This window comes from Harpia harpyja, chromosome 6 (genome assembly GCF_026419915.1).
Source record: "Harpia harpyja isolate bHarHar1 chromosome 6, bHarHar1 primary haplotype, whole genome shotgun sequence".
Taxonomy (NCBI): Eukaryota; Metazoa; Chordata; class Aves; order Accipitriformes; family Accipitridae; genus Harpia; species Harpia harpyja.
The window spans coordinates 59,438,493-59,459,138 of NC_068945.1; the positions used below are offsets into that span (position 1 = coordinate 59,438,493).

The following is a 20,646-nucleotide window of genomic DNA, read 5'->3' on the forward strand; positions in this document are numbered from 1 at the left end:
TTTTGATAAATAATCAGGCTTTCTAAAATCTACTACCAGTACCCATATTTCTGAGTATAAAAATGATGCTTTGTTTAGTTCAACACTTCAACATATATAAAGATATTTTCAGTGGAAGGTCTCAATCATTCTGAGTTTGTTGATTATTGCAGTCTTCCTCTGGCAGTTTAAGTTTATTCAATCCACTTTATAAATGGAGTTAATCCAAAATCCAGAGTAAAACTAAATTGAAACTTTAGTCAAGTTTAAGAGAAACACAAAGGCCCTCCTGTGTGGCCTAAACCCCCACACAAAATCCTTCCAAAAGTGTGTATTATAGATGACCCTTTGCGGTCGGGTGAATTTTACCTTCTAAGACAAACCCTAATGGGGATGCACTTCGTCTTGTTATTTCTGACTCATCTTTTGGCATTATGTGTCTATGCCTAAATTAAAAAAAGAGAAAAGTCTAAAATATAAATCCATGTGCATAAAATGCTAAACAGAACGATGAACCCCTTTACCAGGCCGCAAAAAAACTTGTAGCGGGCAAGTATTTTTATCAAACAAATTGGATACTTAAACCTGATTACAACAGAAGACCATCTACAGCTTTAAAGCTGGTCAATATTTCAAAAAAGGAGCCTACTCTGACTTCACAATGTTGCAAGCTTGTATTCACTAACTGTGTTAAGAACTCTTACAAAAATTTATGACTTTTAATCATTATTTACTTTGTGATTACTTTAAGGTATTCTAAGCTGACTGAAACTGCATCACAATGTATACAGAAATATTCAGAGGTTAATTTTTTACTGTCAATGAAGCTAGGAGGAAATTTTGAGCAATTAATGCAGTGCATGTACATCACTGCACTTCACAGCCATGGGATGTAGCCACAACTGCACAAACTGGCCTCTAGTCCCCATCCTGCATCTCCATCGTGACAGGAGCCAGCCGGCACACACAATGGACCAGAAGCCCAAGCAACTAAAACTGGTGAACTCCATAAATTTCAGTTCAGCTAATGTTGATTTTGCCCAACTGGTTCCAGAACGTGTGTAGTTTTCACATTATAACCACATGGATTTGCTTGCGGGGAGGAGAGGTTACCTCTCTGGACGAAATTTGTGCTTGTGTGGTCTCTGAAGATCCCAACGCTGACACTCCTTGCCCGACTCGGTGTGATCCATTGGCCCTCTGTAACTCTCTCCATTGCAGGTCATGCATTCAACTAGGAAAAAAAATATGTACTAGTCATTTATTATGTTGATGTCTTATAGCACACACAAAAAAATTTAAATTAAATCATATCCCTGCTGTTATAAATTGAAACCAACCTAGAGAGGTATAAAAAAGCGGTGTCTTTTAGTTAGGTTGGTATGGGAAATATCCTTTGGAATAGAACTGCATCTCTTTCTTGAATCTAATCCAGATGCTTAAATTTGGTATCACTTTATAGGACACTTATGGTTTTGAGGCAGGTAGGTGTGAGCTGCTAGAGGCATTCATGTCCCTGGCAGATTTTTAACCTTACTTATGGTTAGTAACAGAGAGAGACACACATCTAATGAAGGAGTATTTTTCAGAGGTGATATTTTCTAATTAAGTAACATTCGTAATTCTAAATCACTCTAAGTCATAGTGTAATAACAGCCCTACTTAAGTCCAGAATAATGGCTGAATCGCAATTTCATGCAGTACAGTCTGTCTCTTTAAATTCCCAGCACTTTCAGCTACATATGATACTGTTTCTTTTCGATACTAATTCTTTTTGGCAGCTTAAACTATGATACATTTTCAGCCCTGGTTTGGGAAAGTGGGGGGTGGATGGAGGGTGGACAAAAGCTACCAGAGGGATTTGAAATCACTGTTGAACAAAATATGCTTAATAATTTAGCATGATTAGACTTAAAATATAAAATAAATTCACCATAATTAACTATAGACACATTTCTCAAGTGCCCCTAATTAGAGTAATTGTAACGAAGGATCACTTAGTAAATATTAATTTATGCAATTACAGATCTCACTCTTCGGTTAAAACATCTGCTACCAAAGTCTTCATCCTGCAGTGAGCTCCAGGTTTTATCCCATTTGAAGCTCACTTAAATTGATCTGTAAATGTTAGCTTTTAATAGATTTTCAAGCTCCTTGTATATCACTCTCTTCCTCCCTCCCTCCCTCTCCCTTTTCTTCCGCCACCACTGCATAGCTATTGCACATGACACATTAGCAGGAAAATTAAAGGCATCCAATCTTGAGAATTTAAATGGGTTGATTGACTGGAACTGAATTGGCTGATTAGCAAGATATAAGAGCTTAGTTTGGAGGTTAACAGAACTTAACAAATGAAATGGTGCACATGAAGTGTCTTTCAAATTCTGTAACTTGAAAGTTGAATGGGATTGGATTTATAAAAAGTTTTACTTATTTATAGTATTCATTTGAAAAACAAAATGCATGCTTAGATTGAGCTTTCATCCTGTAATTCAGTATCTATATTTTCATCAAAAAGAAGAAGAAAATTTGATTTTACCATGGAATGGCACTAGTTGATTTTATCACATAGTAATACTGAAATTGTTAATGGATTCATTATGGACTAGACAAGTGAAAAAAGGGTCACATTTGTGCAATCAGCAAAACTTCATTGTTCCAGCTCCTCCATGACCTGAAAAAAAGCTGCTGAGCCTGAAAGCTTGTTCAAGTCTTCCAGAGTACAGGAACATAACAAGATCTCTTTCTGTAATAAGTGCTTTTCTTGCTACGTGAGTTATTGTTGCTGAGAAATCACCTAGTCTTTCTCCAAAGGCCATGAGCAAGAGTCACTGAAACTATTGGAAGCAAAACTATTCTCTGTCAGCAGAGAAAAGGCAACTTTCCACGCGAGCCGTGCTGGCTTACCTTGTGAACAGAGGGGGATGTTGCAGACTTCATGGCGGGTCTCTGGGCTGGTGGTGAAACACCACGGCCCTCCCTCTTCCCCTCGGGGGTTTCGACAGTAGTTTTCCCGCAGGTCTTTACCCCGATAGCTCGAAGGCAAAAAGCTAGTTTTAAAATGACAATCATTACAGTATAAGAGCATGCAAACTTCGGTGTTAATCATATTATTTTTTACAGACATTTAGAAACATTTCTGCTTCCTTCTCCCTCCACCCTGCTTAAACAAATGCACACACCCAAATATCTGTCCATACACAAATACACATCTTCAGTAAGGATTACTCAATCAACGGCCTAAATCTGGGACAATTTGTCTAGCGCGTAGCTTGCTCTAGCGAGTTTTACTCCCATCCCTCGGGCGTCCGGAGCCAACTATCTGCCGCAGAGCCAGAAGCACACTCCCTGCCAGCCCTCACTGCGCTCTCCTTCAGGAGCTCCTAACTACTCACACAACAGTGGAAGGCCCTTGGACCAGGGGGAAAAATATATTGGGTGCATAGGGGAAAAATTCATTGGGTCCATAGTCATGTCAGACCCACCTTTCCCTTGCGTGTTGTGCACATATAGCAGGCCCAGCTGGGCGTAATGTGCACCTACTACATAAAGCCCACAAGCAGAGAAACCTCTTCCCATCCCTGGTCAGGCAGCAGCTAGAACTGAGCATCAGGAGCGTGTGAGCGTGACCGAACAGTGTGACACACCGCGCTGAGAGGCTTTCACTGCCTGAAACCATGGGCTGCTTTGCATTTCAGCATCAGAAATTTCCCCAGATCCTGCTTTAGCTGTCTTGCTTCGTGTTCTGCCCAAGCCCCGCTGTTGTCACCTTAGGGTCTGCTGCTTATAGACCGACTCATCATTGTTATCGTACAAATTAGGTCATTTAACAGCAACCTAGCTGACTTAAACTGTGCTCTCTCTTTCATTATATTTTCTGCTTTTGCTGTAAGGGGCTATTAAATAACAATGCCCCTTAAGATTTTTCTCTTAGATTAGGGGTTCTCAGGCCAATGCTAAGCACTTTGTTTTTCTTTAGTGATTTTATAGAAATGTGAGCTAATACTATATTTTTTGCCTAGCACACATTTTTAGTATGAAAATGCTGCTTATGCTCAGTCCATCAAATATAAACTCTCCAGGGTCAAGGGTTTGTGTTCTTAGCTGTCTGTAAAATTATGCGCTTACCTCTAGAGAAAACCCCATTTACACACTGACATATAGAGATATATGTAGACACATATATATATATATGTATATATATTTATACATAAAGGTAATACTAGTTATTTTTCCCCACAAATAGGGAATAGCTAACCCCATAGTAAGGAGCCCACCCCAGAGCTGGTTCTGTTCAATGCCACTGCAAGAGCTCATGACCACACTCAGGCTGCACATTGCACACAAACCCTGTGGCACTTCACTGCCAGTTTCATTGCAGTGATGCTTAAACAGCACCTAAATCTCTGTGGTTAAAAGACACATGAAATTCAAACTTATGCTCAATTCCATGAAGATACTTTTTTTTGTTGGTGTTAATTGAAAGGTTGGGCAAAATACATAGGGGATCACCCAAAACTCGTAATTCAACTTAATAACTTTTTTAATTTTTGAGCTTTCTAAGACTTGTTCCAGTTTTTTTTTCTTCAGTAAATTTGAATTCTGGTGGAAATATCACAAGTAAAGTGCACCTTTTATTCTGAAAATGCCTAACACTATTTTGGGTGTTTGGTTGGTTGGTTGGTTGTTTTTTTCTGGTATTTATTGTTGTTGTTTTGTTTTGGTGTGGGCTTTTTTAATCACCAAGGGAAATCAAACATATCTATATGCTAGAGGAAAAAAAAAGGAATAAAATTTCATCTAACTTCTTTTAGAAGACAGTAGACACTTGAAGCTTAGGAAACTAAACTAAGCAGTTGGGACAGTCTTTATACAGCTGCATTGATTTAATTTATATACAAAAGCAGAAAAGAAATGTATGGTTCCTGCTGTCCTTGGCAAATTCTAAGTTACAAATGAATAAATTAAAAATTAGAAAAAAGAGAGAGAGAGGGAAAGAGGAAGAAACAAAAAGAAAATTCTGACGTGACATTTAAATCATGTTTTATTCCCTTTAATTAAATCTTTGAACTAACTGAAGTGGAAAATACCTCTGTTAATAGCATTGTGGTTCTAGTCAATGCAATGTGGAAGCATTACTTAAAAGCGCTTTTCTTATTTTTGGTGAAGAGAATAATTTTTATGTTATTACTGCTGCCTATAAAATTGTTGCTTCTGTTTCTCCTCTGTAGTTTTGAAATATAAATCTCTCAAATTTTTTTAGTTAAAGTTAGCCCGGGACAAACTTTTCTGATGGGACGTTGCTACCTGTGTATGTGTTAATGTAGTATGTCAGTGCATATTATAATATTTTATTTAATTTTCCTGCTGGAAAATCTTTCTGCTCAGAAATTATGGACATTAGAAAACATAGGGAAAAGGCATTTCAAATTACATCAGATATGCTATCAGAACATTAAAAAAAAAAAAGTCTAAAAGAATAGCATTAGAAACTCAAGATGGGTCAGAAATACAAATGGCTTCAACGGGTACTGAAGCAACATTCTTGAGGGAGGAAAAGATGAGATGCAGTAAAGACCCACCCAGAAATGGAAGATAGAGCCACTTCTAAAACTGTTTGCCGATTTAGTTCAACTATATTAGGTAAGGAAAAAAAAAAAGAAAAAAGCCAAAAAACTAAAGCCAGTAGAAGTAATGATAAAAACATATCCGACCACAGCAAAAGTCATGGAAACTAGCAAAAAACCTGTGAAGTACTGGTCTACTCTTTGACCATTTCTCTTTGAACCCTTTTTGCATTGGCTTTATCCATTTAGATAAAAAAATCTTAAGAGAAAAAAATAAAAAAAAGATAGTCTTGTAATCTGTACTAGGATGGAGATGAAAATAATGGAACTCTGATTTCAGCTGGGAATCTCCAGGTTCTACTGGAATACAAATAAATAAAAATATAGTTTGTTAAATCCAAGCACAAATTTAAAGTCTGAAGTTATTTCAATTCTTTCTAGAAAGATAATGAAAAATCTGTAAAGTACATTTCTCCCTTGAATATGAGAAAAGGGATTTATTTTCCAGTGGCACTTTGTGATAATCAGATGTTGAGAAAAACTGACCTAAAAATCTAAGCCTTTCATACTAATAAGTTCCAAACACACCACTACTGTCTGCTTCTTCCCATCTCCCTCATGTCTCTGATGATGAAATCATATTTTCTGATGTTGAAAAACAAAATTAGCATGCAGCCACCTCATTTATCCAGTGACCTTTTAAAAATTAAACTTATTGCACAAGGCAGGAGAAAAGTCATTCTCATAAAATTCATCATAGAAGAGTGGCTGTCTAAATGTAGTAGATAAAACTGTGTATGCTGTATATTAAAATGCAATTTAGTGATAATATATACTATCCAGACACTTTTCTTTCTTTAATTATATAAAGTCATATGAATATTATATAGAATAATGCTTGTTCTTGCTTAGGCTGTAATTATTGAGAAAACTTTCACTTCTAAAAGATGAAGATTGTATACTTCAAGGTGTTGAGTCTCAAGAGGTCATTGCTGTGGGAGCTGATGGTTTTTTTCATATGTTCACAATTAAGGACAGCTTTGGTCTCGCACTGAAAATCAGACACACTACCATCTATATTATAAGCAGCCGAGTCCAAGCCTGAGGCTCAGCTTTGTAACACATCATAAGAGGAAAGAACCCAAGTATCCTTTGCCTTTTAATGTTGTTCCAAGATATCCTCTTGCACGCTGGATAGATTTGGTCAGGACAGGACTGAGCAGTGCACAGCCCAGTTCCTCACTAGCAATCTCCTCCTAAACAAAGTGCTGATGCTGGCAGTCCACAGCAAAAGGCAGAAATGTAGATAGCTTATGGGTGAGAGGACACTTTGTTTTTGGCTCTTAAGGGTTTATTATCTAAATGGCTAAAGCCAGTACAAAAAGGTTCAAAGAGAATTGGTCAAATAGTAGATCAGTACTTCATAGTCCTTTTGCTAGTTTCCAGCAACATTTGTTGTGGTTGAATCTGGTTTTACCATTACTCTTACTGGCACCAGTTTTTGGTTTCCTCCTCTTTTTCTTTAGCCAAAATAGCTGAACTAAGTCTACTCTCAAGGTGTAGATATGGCCTCTGTTCCTCGCTATATCAGGTCTTAAACTCAAAAGTTAAGTCCCATATGTGCTGCATCAGTCTTTAGTTATTGCTTGTATGATCTGAAGGAAAGGATGTCAATAATCTGTTCAGTCCTTTCCATGTATTTGTTGCCTGGTCTAAGTGCTTTATAGAGTTTAACATATTCTACAAAAAATAGAGAATTAATAGTAACTATGCAAAATACAGTAACAACAATTATTTACTGATCAAATAAGTGGGCTAATACTTCTAATATACCTTGCTTCCTAATAATCTATTTTTTAGAATTACCCGTTTCCTGGGAGTCAATTAGAAAACAGTGATAAACTTCCAGACCCCAGGCTGAAGTTACGCAGATGTTTTGTTTCTGCCAGTAGCTAAAAGATCAAAAGGATATAGACAGCTGCAAAAAACTGACACAGGAAAGGAAGGGATCCAGACACACAGGCTGGCATTAGGAGAGACCTCTTTGGAGAAAGCCTGAGAAGGTAAGGATTTTCTGGGATCTGGAGAACAGCATCTCTTGGGGGAAGGCAAGAATACACCTAAGAGATTTTGTTGTCTAAGGTCAGTTTTCTCATAAATTCTTTGTCTGCTAATAAGTCAAACCATGCTTTATGGAAGCTGTCTGGGCACTATTCCCATTGTCTCTGCTCCTGAACTCTTACCTGTGCTCATGGGGGATCATTGAATTCCAGGCTTGACACTGGATACCACTTTTGGTAACAGATATTGTTCCTTTGTAGTCTGCTCCTTTTCCAATGATACAATTCCTGACATAGTCTATTGAAAGAAAAGAGAAGAAAATTAGAGGTTCGGTTAATGTATTTAAAATTTGAGCTCATCATCAGTTTTCACTTAAAAATAATGTATTTTTGATAGGCTTTAAATACTTAATTATTCAAAATACTATTTCATTGTCCACATATATTCTTGTCTCTTTTTTTTTCAAAATATTGGTCACTGACTTCCCAATGAAAGCTACTGAAAATGTTTCCAAAGTGTCTGATTGAACAAAAGTCCATGTCTGAGGGCTCAAGTCCCCCACTCATTAGTGAGGTAAATAAAATCAATATTAAGTCAATAACAGTAACTCATACAACTGAGCTTTTTAGTAGTAAACTGAAGTAGCAACTCAGACTAGTACATGTGATGGTAGGCAAATATGTATGTTGAAAAACTGAGCAAGAGCAAGTGTGTAGGTGAACTTGCATGACAGCAAACCCAGGATATTTGTAAATAAAACTTTAGGATGAAGCTTTCAGAATGCATAAAACCATCCCATGCCTAGGATGCTCCTACAGCCAAGAAGTCACTGACTGACCTCAGCTTTTTTTCCCCCTCCATAGCTGGAAAAACAAAATCAGTAAATAAATCAGTTACCCTTCTTTTCATACAGATCAAACGCATGGTCTTGCTTCTTTCTCACACCATTTGTCAAGCTGTTGAAGGATAACCAATGGCACCGTTTTGTAACTCTGTCATAAGCAAAGGCCCTGCAAAGAAAATCTGGATGAGAAAAAAATCTCTATGTGGTTTACAATAATGACACATGGCCTGCCAAGGAGCATGCAATGACATCAGATTTATTTTTACTGGGAAAGTCAGAGAAACGGTCGAAATTACTATTTAAACCCACAACTGTGCTGACAAGAACAAAGAAACAAAGAAATTAAATTGATGTGGCCATTACATTAAATACCAGCTTGGTTGTTCACACTAATCTAAGAGTTCCCCTGTCATTGAAGATCTTTATTTCAGAAGTAAGATAAATGTGACTGAGACAACATTTATGTACCCAGTTATGCTGCTTTCTGGGGAAAAAAAAAGAAGACTCTAAAACATCTTCTTTGCTGTGCTTACAATATGCCTTTGAAATAGGTATCTCACACTGACAGCTTGAGGAAAATTCAAGCACAAGAAGTCTCTTGCCTAGAACAACAGAGCTGTTTATAACCAAGATTATTTTTGTTTTTATGAATAATCTAAACTGTGATAGTGTACCTACAGCTTGTCCTTGTTTTGCTTTTGTTTTCTTTTTTTTCTCTTATTTTTAATTGCTTTCAAGGACAGACTACAATGTGTGCTGAATTGAGTGGATTTGAAGGGGGCAAGAACGGCAAACAGAAATCAGAAGAGTAAAAATGCTTTCTTTCAATATTTTAAATGAAACGTGCAAATCTTTTTCTCCTAACTTAATTTTGAAAGGAATTTCCTTAAGCATAGGTAAAATATTTCAAAGAATTTTAAAAACACAGTTGACTGCCTGGGTGGGGGGAACAGTTATTCCAATAAGAAAAAAAAAAAAAAAAAGAGAAAAAAAGAAAGACAACAAAAAAACCCTCTGAAAATTCTTTTTTCCCTTAATTTCTCGTTAGAACCAAATAACAAATCACTGACATGATACTATTGTCTCTAGCCCACCACAAAGTCTACATTTCTGTTAGTCATCCCAAACCTTCTGAGATATTTAATTCTGACCTGAGAAGGCATTTTAACACTACTTGATAATATCCAAAGCACACACAGATTTCCTACACTACATCCGTACTTTGGCTGTGCCATATTCCTGAGCACTGCATCCCTCAACTCAAAGCTCTTTGATCTTCATTTAATTCACCATACAAGTTTTTCTGTGTGAGATCTCACTGGCTTCAGTTAAAAATATTACAAGATCCTATCCAACCTCCCCACTCTTCTCTCTTTCAAACATCCTCTTCATTATCGTTTCCATCACCAAACAGATTTTTCATCCAACTGCTCTCTCTACTCTGTTGACTCCAAATGTTTCCAACCTGCTAACCTTCATCCTTCCGCCCTTGTTCAGCCTTCTGTTCTCTCCTGGCTGGTTCTCAAATATGAGCGTATCCAAGTGCCTCTAACTCCATCTTCACAAAAATATCCTTGACCTTTCCTGCCTTTCCAATTACATTCTCCTTTCCCCTCCTCCCTCCTAAAGTGGGAATGCAGCATGCACTGTTTACAAACATTTCTTTCAGTTTTTGCCTTTCAGTTGCCTTTTGGTTTCTTTCCAGTTTGGCTTCAGCCACTTCTGCACATGAAAGTTTCTAACAATCTTTTCTTGGACACAAATCTGGAGGGTTTTTACATTTCCAAAGTCAACATATTTAAGCAAATTTTTGGACTTTCTTCTACTGATACTGCTGATCACAACAATTTTTGTTGTTGCTATTTGTACTGAGGTAGTCAGTAGATTTTCTGATCAGATACTGAAATCCTGTGGTCTGTACTGGAATCCCTTTCCATGTAAATACAAAGACACTCCAGAAATTAAGCAGATAACAAAGGATGAGACAGGCCCAGCTTTGTACGTAAGGAAGTGACATGCCTGCAAAAGTCATCTGCATAGCCATTAAAATAGTAACTATATTATCGATATTAAGAAATGTAGTGGGAAAAGCTGCAAGGATGACTGAAGGAAAACAGTGGGAGTAATGGACTGCAAATGGTGGTAAAACAAAGGAATAAGAACAGCTTAGCAGCAGGTTAATAAAGCTGATAGGAAAGGCAGAAGAAGATGCACAGAGAGTTATGAAGTCAAAAAGACAAGGTAAGTAAATGAATCTAAGGGGTACTTTGAGAGGCAATTTTAGGAAGAGTGTTATGAAGAAGAAACAAGTCTAGATAAGGATCTTGTAACTCCAGTGGAAATGATCAAGATCTGTGCAAGCACGATAGCAAGGGAAAACAGGAAATGTCCATTCTGAGAAGTGACATACATTAGCTCCAACAAAAAGGTGTCGGAGTTAAAAACAGCAAGGATTAATGATTACCAAATATCACACTCAAAATTTACTTGCAAATGATACAGAAACTTATAAATAAATCAAAAGTTGTCTTAATATTTCTTTTTTCCCCCAGAAAACGAGTGGCTGATCCTTTGTAAGTCTGTAGTGCCTGGGATCTGCTACTTTGCCACTTTCTGGCAGAAAAGAAACCCAACCCTCTTCCTGCTTGTGTACCTCACAGGGCACAGACACAGGTGTTGCGGCTACCAGTGATGTTGTCACAATTATGTTACAAAGTATTTCTATTTTATTCAATCTTTATGCTTAAACAAATTGAGTTTGCATTCAGAAAATAAAACATCAGTGCTGTGACCCAAGTGATGGAGAACTGCTGCGTGGGTATGAAGCATCAGAATCAAGCCATGAAAACATCAATAAATGAAGGAAAATCCAAGTCTTGTATTTCAAGTATTTAAAATGCCATTTTGTGTTACTTCTTTTCTTGTTTCAGAAGGTTCCCACAGCAACCAGTAAACTAATTGGTTTTAATTTAAGTTGGCAACAAATTTCACCTTGTAGTAAGCATATGCTGGTATGAAGTTAAAGACTGGGGATTCTAGGAATAAAAGGGAAATGTTAGTAATCACTGGTTCCTTTAAAAGGGAACACATGTAAAATATGTGTTTACAGTAGCATCAAAGAACTATGCACACTACAATAGGACTCATCTGGGGCAAAATGGGAAACCACAAGAATGTTCCCAGATACAGAAAATCCCTCTTTTCTGCTGCATAGTGGTAGCACAGGCAGGACCTAATCACTTACCCCTCTGCTGCTAGCCTTCCTTGCTAAGCATGTGTCGCGGAAAACTGGAAATTCAGAGCTTGAGTAGTCAGATTTGTAATTCTTTTTCATCTTCAGTGCAAAATAACTACATGACTAATTGCATTTCTGCTATCTGTGAATAGGACTCTTCCAAGCTGTGTTCTCAAAGTCCCTCATGGCACCTCTGTGTTGCTTTATTGACTGATTACAGCAGGGAGAATTTGTCCCTTAATGAATCCATCGGACAGCATCCCAATAGAAAAAATTTCTTCACAAATGAGAAAGTTTTAAAAATTCAGAGAGATTCTAGATTATTATTCATGTAAAATAGAATCAACAAATATATTAACTTACTTTTTATTTTCAGAACACAAAACATACCGTCCAGAGCAGCTACATCTAGCTTGAGACAACTTTCCTAAGCAGATGTTGGAATACAGAATTGTTGTTTGCTTGGCATCATTCAGAAATTTTTTATACTGTGAAACCTAATTTTATAATACTCCTTGCTGCTGACCATCAGAACTCAAGGATCTCTTGCAGTATTGAACACAACCTGATCCACTTGGCAATGACATCAGTGGAAGCTCTGCCAATAGGAAAAGGAGTGGCTTGTACCATGTGAAAAATATTAGTGCCTGGAAAATATTTTCTAACAGAAATAAGGAAACTCTGCTCATTGTTTACATATATAAATAGTCAAAGTACAAAACAATACAAAATAGATCTTGCAACACTGGAATTAAAGGCTTAAAGAAGGATTAAATTACAGTCGAGGACCTTTTCTGCCAAGGAAGAGTTTTTGTTATCACATTTGATCTAGCTTCCATTTGTAGCAATTGTCAAAACTTTTTTATGTTTCAGGATCAGGCTCATATTTAGCCCAGTACTCACCAGTACAGAATTCATCCATTCTCTCCAAGATTCTCCTGCATTCATGTCCTTTCATTTATTGCTAATGGTCTAGACTAAGAGAGGCCAGGGGGATAATTTAAGTCCAATACATGGGAAAAATAACAGTGATTTGTTCCAAAAAATAGTGGAGAATCTGTACAAGGCAGACAAGCAATCAGCTGCATGATGTGTTTCTAAGAGACAGCAGATGCTGAACAATAGTTATCATATACTTGTAATGATTGTGCAGCCCAGAAGGTTTGATTCCATTGTATCAGATTCGTAGTACTTGCCAGTGAACTTCAGCAGTGCATGTATCTGTGCTCCATGTGTGACGTTCCCATTGATTTCAGCAGGAGTAATGTGCAAAGAATGAAGACAGAATATGGTCTGAAGTGGTGCTGAAATACTGCAGCTGTGATGTGTGACAATAACCATTTTATAAGAGACATAAAAATCTCAGAAATGTTCACCAAACACTACAGTGCAGCACAAGTCATCCACATCTTAACATGAGTACATTTTTTCAGCTATGTTATGGAAAAGGTTACAGACTGGACAAGCTAAGAAGACAGAACAACTCAGATAAAACTTCAGAAAAGACTGACACTGTCTGGACAGGTAGAACAAGATCATGGAAATCAAAATGCACAGTCTTTAGGTTGTCCTCAGTAAAAGGTACCACTGACAAAAATGACAGAGAGACCTTTGGCCAAAGGGCGTTATATAGGTTCCATTTGGAAGAAAACTATAAAAATAATAGAGATACATAACTTACTTGCAAGTGAATGAAAGGCCTTTGTTCCTGCTGCATCTCTTGGCACATTGCTCAGTGGTATTTAACAGCTTGGTTTTTACTTCCAGTGTTTTGTTTACTTTAATGAGCATCAACTCTCCTGTTTTTTTGAAGTCATGGAGAGGATTTCTCCTTTTTCCTTTACCCTCTAAGAAAGAAGCAAAGAAGAAAAAGAGAAAAAAAGAAAGAAAAAAAGAGGAGTGCTGAGATTAAATATGGCATTAGATATGAATAACAGTTATCAGGAATATAGGAACACTGGTACCTAAAGCATAGAGAAATTCACAAAATATGGTACAAGCAGATACTTGAGAAGAATTGATTATTTTAGATGGCAATCTCCATTCTTAAAAAAGGGAAAGGTAGGAATTATAATAAAATTAATTTCAAATAAAGACTTGCCTAGTGCTAGAAAAGGAGAAGAGGGAAGTTTTTCACCCTTTGTAAATTTTTTTCAGAAACACCCAAAATATGCCTGAAAATAATAATCTGAGATTTTATAAATATTTTCATTAAAACCTCAAGTGAAAAAGATGAACAAAGGTCTATTTTGGATGGACAGAATGTAGTTATAATCAGAAGGAAAAGGATATAAATGTTATAGAGAATCATGATCTGAATGTGATAAACTGTTCCTAAACCAGCAAACTTCTTATCACAAATTGCGAATGGAAATTGTGCCTGGAAGTGACACAAAATAATCATTTGTCCTCCCTCTGCTCCAGTGAAGACTCAATGTGAGTGTTGTGTCCAGTTTAGGCGCGACTGAATTAAAGTTGTTAGCCTACAGAAAAGAAGATGAGGGGAGGCAGAGGCCATAGCATGGAAATAGTCTGCACTGCTGTAAAGATTTCTGAAAAAAATGTCTCTGATGAAAGGCCCAGAGGAAAGAGTATAAAACTGAGCAGGGAAGATTGGCTAGAGATGTTTGGCTGAAGTGCAAGAGAAAAAGTCTTTGATTTTTGCAAGAACCCCCCCCAATTTTCCCAATATGTATGTATATTTTTATTTTTTTTCCATAGAAACCAGTCTGCCAATGTAGGCTGCTCCATTGTCATTGAAGGCAGATGAGTACCTCTGGAGAGTGATTCTCCCTATTCTGACAGATGAGTAACATAGGGAGGACAAATTGTCCTTTGGATCTATTTCTCCTTTTTCACTCAGTGATCCCAGATGATCTTTTTGGATTAGATGGCAAATCCAGGTAAGGTTAGGTGAATGAATCCCTCCTTAATTTACAAAGTAGATAATAGTATTTTTCATAACTTCTTTCCATATAACTGTTTTCACAGCTGTCCTTTAATTTTTCTCTAAAGAATCTGCAACAATGATAGAACACGAATGCTCAGGATCAATTAATTAAATTTTGCTGGAGTCTTTCAAATACATGAAACCTCAGCCTAGTGCTCTGTTATCCAGAATAGATAATTCCTCATGCAAGTGCAGAGTGCCCTTAGGTCAGTTAACTTTTGCTGGGTGCACTCTGTGCAGAAGCTCAGAATAATTCTCTAAAGTGCAACAGCTGAGGCTCTGAAGGAGTTACTGACAACTCCACATGTTGTAAAGCCAAAGAGGGCTTAAGGGTGTTCCCTTTGCAGAACTTCCATCCTGATCATTAAGTGAGCTCACATTTTCAGTGGATTCAGCTAAATCACACCTCTTGGTGGTGAGTTTTCCCTAAGACACCTAAAAATACACCAAAGACATTCAAATTAGATTTCATCAAGCTTCAGCCTTTAAAAAAAAAAAGAAAATCAAAGGAGTAGAATATCTCTGCTGCAATGTACCTAGAAAATAATCTTCACCCCACCCTACTCTCCTTTTTGAACTGCTGAAGGTGAACTATGCTATTCCTCTGCACCTAATAGCTCACAATTTTAATTCCGACTACAAATGTTTTCAGAAAAAAAGAATTTGTTTACCTCTGAATCCATGTTATTATTATATGAAGAAGCTTTTGATGAAAAGATCATATGTTAATAGTTTTGGTGCTGTGTTAGTGACTCATATCAGCTGTCTTAAGCATTTTCAGCCTTGTATTTGTGCAGTGCACATGTACCCAAAATGAATCATTATATTTAGGGAAATGCTGTGAGGACACTCTTGCCTTAAGTATCAGCACCCTTTTACTGGAAACCATTGTGTCTACACTGAAGCTGCTTTATTTTTTGCTGTACCTGTGACAGAACCAAAGTGCTGCAAAAAGGATTGTATCTGCTCTTTAAGACAACCACAGAAAAACAAGTCTTCTATAAAGCTTTTGTGGTAAATTTCTCAATCTATTATCTTACAAGACATACTTGTTAGTTTTATGTTGTCTTAGCCAAGAGTTTTATGTCAAATGGAGGGAAGAATCTGTACAGAAATATCAAAGTATTTTCTTTCAGTGCCTCATGCTAACATTTCCCATCTACTGATAAGTGTCATTATCTTAATTCCCAATGATAACAGCTTCTTAAACTCACCATCTAGCATGCAAGAATACGATTTAAAAAATCAAGAAATTCTGTTCTGCCTGAAAAACATGGTTCACAGTTCTGCTTTTTTTTTCTTCTTTTCCTAGCAGTTGTCCAAAGAGGATTATGGGTTTGATCTTGCATTTAGCAATTCATAACAGCCTGATTTACTTTAGCTTTCAAACAACAACACTCTACAACTTGCCTTTAATCCAAAAGGCAAAGGGCCAAATGCATCTGTGGTATGACTTTAGAACCATCAGAATAACACAAGACATTACTTTTACAAATCTAACAACAAAATAAATAAAAATATTTGAGCCTTTTTACTTCAAATTAGGTGCTTATATTATTAAAATCTTAAATCAAATAGTGCCCTAGAAATGTTCTACATTAAAGGTTATCATGCAATACGCTATAACTAATGTTCCTGATATGTGATTGCCATTCATTTCAGTTTCCTAAACTTTGATTAATCAGGACTTTTGGTTATTTTGTGTGCCATTTCCTCTGATGTTTCTTGTAGTTGAATAACATATTACTAAGGAAGTCTGATATTCCACTTAAATTTGAAAATAATAGCAGCTGATTCAAACACAAAAGAATCCAGTCAAATATGAATCAACATTTTCTTCAACAGAAACAACCGCTAACTGAAAATATTTCTTCAGTTGACTTAAAAAATTCCCCCAAAAGGTGTGGGTGGTGCCTGTTTCTATTTCTTAACATGATAGCAACTCTGGCTGAACAGAAAAAAGAAGAGCTTAGCCAGTGCCCAAGGAAATGGGAACTACCACATTCGCTCTAGTAGGATCCAGCATTGGACAAGTACTTCAAAGTCAAATTTGGAATTTCTACAGTCTCCCTGCCGGAGCTCTTCCATTTTCATAAAATGCTTTAAATATTTACTGAAGAAAAAAAGGATCCTCACAGTGAAAGACATTTACCTGGGAGCTACAAGAACTGAAACTACCTGATTATGTTCTATATCTCAATTAAAAATTCACACCTTGTAGAAAACAATAGGTCTGATACTGAGTTATATGAGAGTCAAGAAATTCAATATAAATCTAATTTCAGGCCATTTAGAGTTCAAATACCTAAGCAAGTCAAGTTTCAGACTCTCAGGTCTTACTCTGACCATAAAAAGGATTTGGTTTTGCATTATCTGTTTAGTAGTAAAAAGCTAATATAACCAATATGATACCATTGTTGTGGTAATCAAAATAGCATACAGGATGTCAACAGGCCTTAAGATCACCTTTGTCCATTATAATGAGATCAAAACACTACTTGTATTGTCTACTGCAAAATTTTACAATTTTTATCTGACTTTATCTACCTCATTGGTAATCCCTTTCTCTTTCCTCTGCCAGCCCAACTTTTTCTAATATAGGTGTATATTTAGGCTTCTGAGTTATAGTCTCACAGAGTACAACTGGAGCATACTGGCTTCTCCCCTGGAAAAATTTCTACTTTTATGGACTTGTCATAGACTCTACAAAGCTTTTGTTAAACAGGAGTTATGATGCATTCAACATGTCAGCTTCCAGGGCTTCCAAGTTTCACTCTAGTCTATGCAATAGTGCTTTCTTAAAGAAACACATTGTGAAGTCTTGTGAGAATGAGAGGCCTCATTCCTTTTGTTTCTTTCTAATTTTGCATCCCATTTTATTATACAGAAACAAACACATCAAAACTCAACACCAAATTTTCCGAATTAGAAGATAAATAGATTTAAATTAAAGGTTTATGTTTAAATCGAGATTCTTAATGAAATCTTGATGGTTTGGTATGGAGTTTTATTTCCTTATTCTGTTTGTTTACACTTGCAGAACATCACATTTTACTAATTAGTTACTTACTTTGTTGTGTTAAACTTTCACCTGTGTGGAGTGAAGAAAATTTTTTTTTTCTATTCTCATAATTACTGATGTAAGTAAGTTGGATACAGGTCTTTATACCATGGATGGAAAAAAGTCTTTTTATAATTTTTCAGTTTTGAAAAAAATGTGGACAGTCATATAACAACACTGTTGTTTATTATGTTTGTCAGATGTTGCAGATAAACTAAATCTTTTGGGGAAAAAAAAAATAAAGAAAATTAAGACACCTAAATTCCTTAGGCTGGCAGATGTTGTCAGAGAACTGCAGGAATCAACTGCAGTCCTTCCAAATGGAGCAATGAAAATAAGATGGCACTGGGGAGAAAAATTAAAAAGAGGGAAGTTGTCCACACACTGTGTAGGAAGCTCAGAGAAGCTGAAGATTCAAAATATATTCCAGTGAAGAAAAATGGTCATATAAAGTGGCACAATTACTTCAGAAATATAGAAGACATAGTCCCTTTCTTTAGTATCAATTGGCATTTTAGATCTCTGTTTAATATTTAGCATCATGTTTGTAATGAAATGAAGTCACTTGACCTTGAGCAGTTAACAGATGGACTAATTAGAGATTGAATTATTTGTGTTATAATTGATAACCAGGTCAGAATGTCAAAATGAGATTAGCTATTAATTTTGCAAACAATCATCACTGCAAGCCAAAGTAAACTAGATTTCCTCAATGAGCTAGAAAAAAAATAAAATATGAAAGCTGAATTTCATGTGATATAAAACTGGGGGGCAGGGGGGAATCAGAAATCTACCATCATATGAAAGGCCTTCAAGAAAAAAAAAAAAAAGAAAGAAAAACCCAACCCTAAATACATCTGAAATAAATGTAGGAAAGCACAGTTCAACACAACAAACATTCAAACATTTTATCAGGGAACACCATACTCGACAAAAATTGCATAGTAACACCCAAGCAAATGTATTCATAAGTATGTATCTGAATGGAAAAAAAAAAGAAACAAGCAAATGTTAGATCTCAATAAAATGTACAAACCAAAAATCTGCAAAACCATGGATTATCACAGCGTCAGACAACACTTTTCAGAAGAGATATCAAAGCTGAATGCTTATCTCAGTATAAATAGTGACAATTTAATATGAAAATAAAAAATAAAGTATGTTTCATTATATGCATAAAATTGCATTTGGCAAAGCTTGTGTAAGAAGAAAAATCAATGAGTAGGGTTTGAAATAAAGCAACAGTTCTTGGCATACTTGGGTTGAAAAACAGTATGTAAATGCAGTGAGGTGTTTAACTTGTGTATAAAACATGGTTCAAGGGATACTTTTAAATAAATTCAATAATGTATTTCCAAGACAATGCTTTTTAAAGGATCTAAAACATCAAGGGTAAATTGCACATTGGTGCAGGCCCCAGTGTGACGGCATAAATATGCTGGCTTCATTAAGACAAAACAAAACAAAACAAAACTTGACCAGATGGTGAAAGTAGATGTTACTAAATGGTTTCAGACACAACATGCTTAAGTTAACAGTATGGTCACAGTAATAAAAGAAAAGATGTTAAAGGTGAATGTTGATAGTAAAATCATTAATAGGGTCATCAAAGTATTGTTATCTATGAGAATAGTTAGGAAGCACTTTTTAAACAAATACATTCAAGGCAATTTTCTCTCTTAAAGCAAGTCCTAACAGAGTCACTTTGATAAAAAGGATTAATACTCAGCACTTTTAACTTACTTTTAACTTACTTTCATTTACTTTGACTTCTCCTTATGCCTGTTTCAGTATCAGAAATGTCCAAATTCCTGGCTAGAATGCAAAAAAGTGAACACCTTTTCCAAATGACTTCTCATTTGGAAAAAAAAAAAAAAAAAGAAAGGAAGAAAGAAAGAAAGACCAACATAATGAGAAACTGAAACAATTCTGAAATGTGCCCAAGAAAAGAACTTTGTAGATTGAATAGACTTAGACGCCAGATTAAGTTTAATGTGGTTATTTATGTAAGACAATAATTTGGCGTGAAAGTTTACCAACCATACCCATAAAAACTGCAGTCAGCTGTATAGATGGAAAGTCACCAAAATAAAACCAGCTGTCCAAGGAGGCATCTCTACCTTGTCACAATTAAGCAATTTCTCAGAAAGGTGTCTGGAGGATGATGTGATTATTTTAATTTCTGAAATTAATTTTCTAGGCAAAAGAGCCATAATAGAAAAAAATCTACAATTTTTAGAAAGTAGTTTGAAATATAGATATATAATATAGAGATAATTTTTTCCTTATTTTTACATTGGCTTTCATTCTAGTTGTTGAGCAGATTCAGGAAATGCAAAAAGATATTTCTTTTTGGCTTTACGTTGCATATTAGCACTCACACACACACCCCCATGCACGCATACCCCTTATTAGCAAAGATTGCCATGTTACTTGGGACCCAACTTCATGTTTATGCCAAGTCCTGCCTTTGTAAGCCTCTCCTATAGTCAGCGCGAAAGCTCAAGAAGCTAAAGATAATGCTAACAACTGATAGTATATTCTAAAATTGGATGGTAGATGCAAAAGGACAGCTCTTTTTCTTCCAAGAAAAGGTTATCTGCTCAGCAGGATGCTGGGACCCATTGGCAGAAACAAATGTTCTGCAGTTTGTACTCTGACTTGCTGTATCTAACCTCTGGCTAAATTACTGAGAGGATTTTCCCTTGTAAGATTTGTCTTCTTACGCATTTTGCACAAGAATTAAATCCCCACCATTTTGCATTGCATTCCACAATCTTAACAAGTCTTTGGTATCTCCTCCAAGGCACCCAGTACGTCGTGCACTCCTTTCGCGACGGGGTCTCAGCCACCGCTGAGGATGTCCGGGCATGGAGTGGGGGGTGAAGAGAAAAGCACGAGCAGGCAGGGCAGGGATTTGGGCAAAAAAAAAGAAAAAAACAGAGTGAC

The 20,646-nt window shown here is 36.3% G+C and overlaps 1 protein-coding gene across 2 annotated transcripts in view; it reads right to left on the reverse strand.

The window, feature by feature from the left end:
- HGF (hepatocyte growth factor) overlaps positions 1-20,646 on the reverse strand; it is a 60,492-nt gene that overhangs the window by 35,068 nt on the left and 4,778 nt on the right. Inside the window, exons 2-6 of one of the 2 annotated variants that reach the window (XM_052790177.1) lie at positions 13,368-13,533; positions 8,505-8,617; positions 7,790-7,904; positions 2,887-3,014; positions 1,093-1,213 (exon numbers count right to left, since the gene is read on the reverse strand). In XM_052790177.1, the coding sequence (XP_052646137.1) occupies positions 1,093-1,213; positions 2,887-3,014; positions 7,790-7,904; positions 8,505-8,617; positions 13,368-13,533 (643 nt within the window). Of the gene's footprint in view, positions 1-1,092; positions 1,214-2,886; positions 3,030-7,789; positions 7,905-8,504; positions 8,618-13,367; positions 13,534-20,646 lie in introns of both variants that reach the window. The other variant, XM_052790176.1, reaches the window with a different exon arrangement.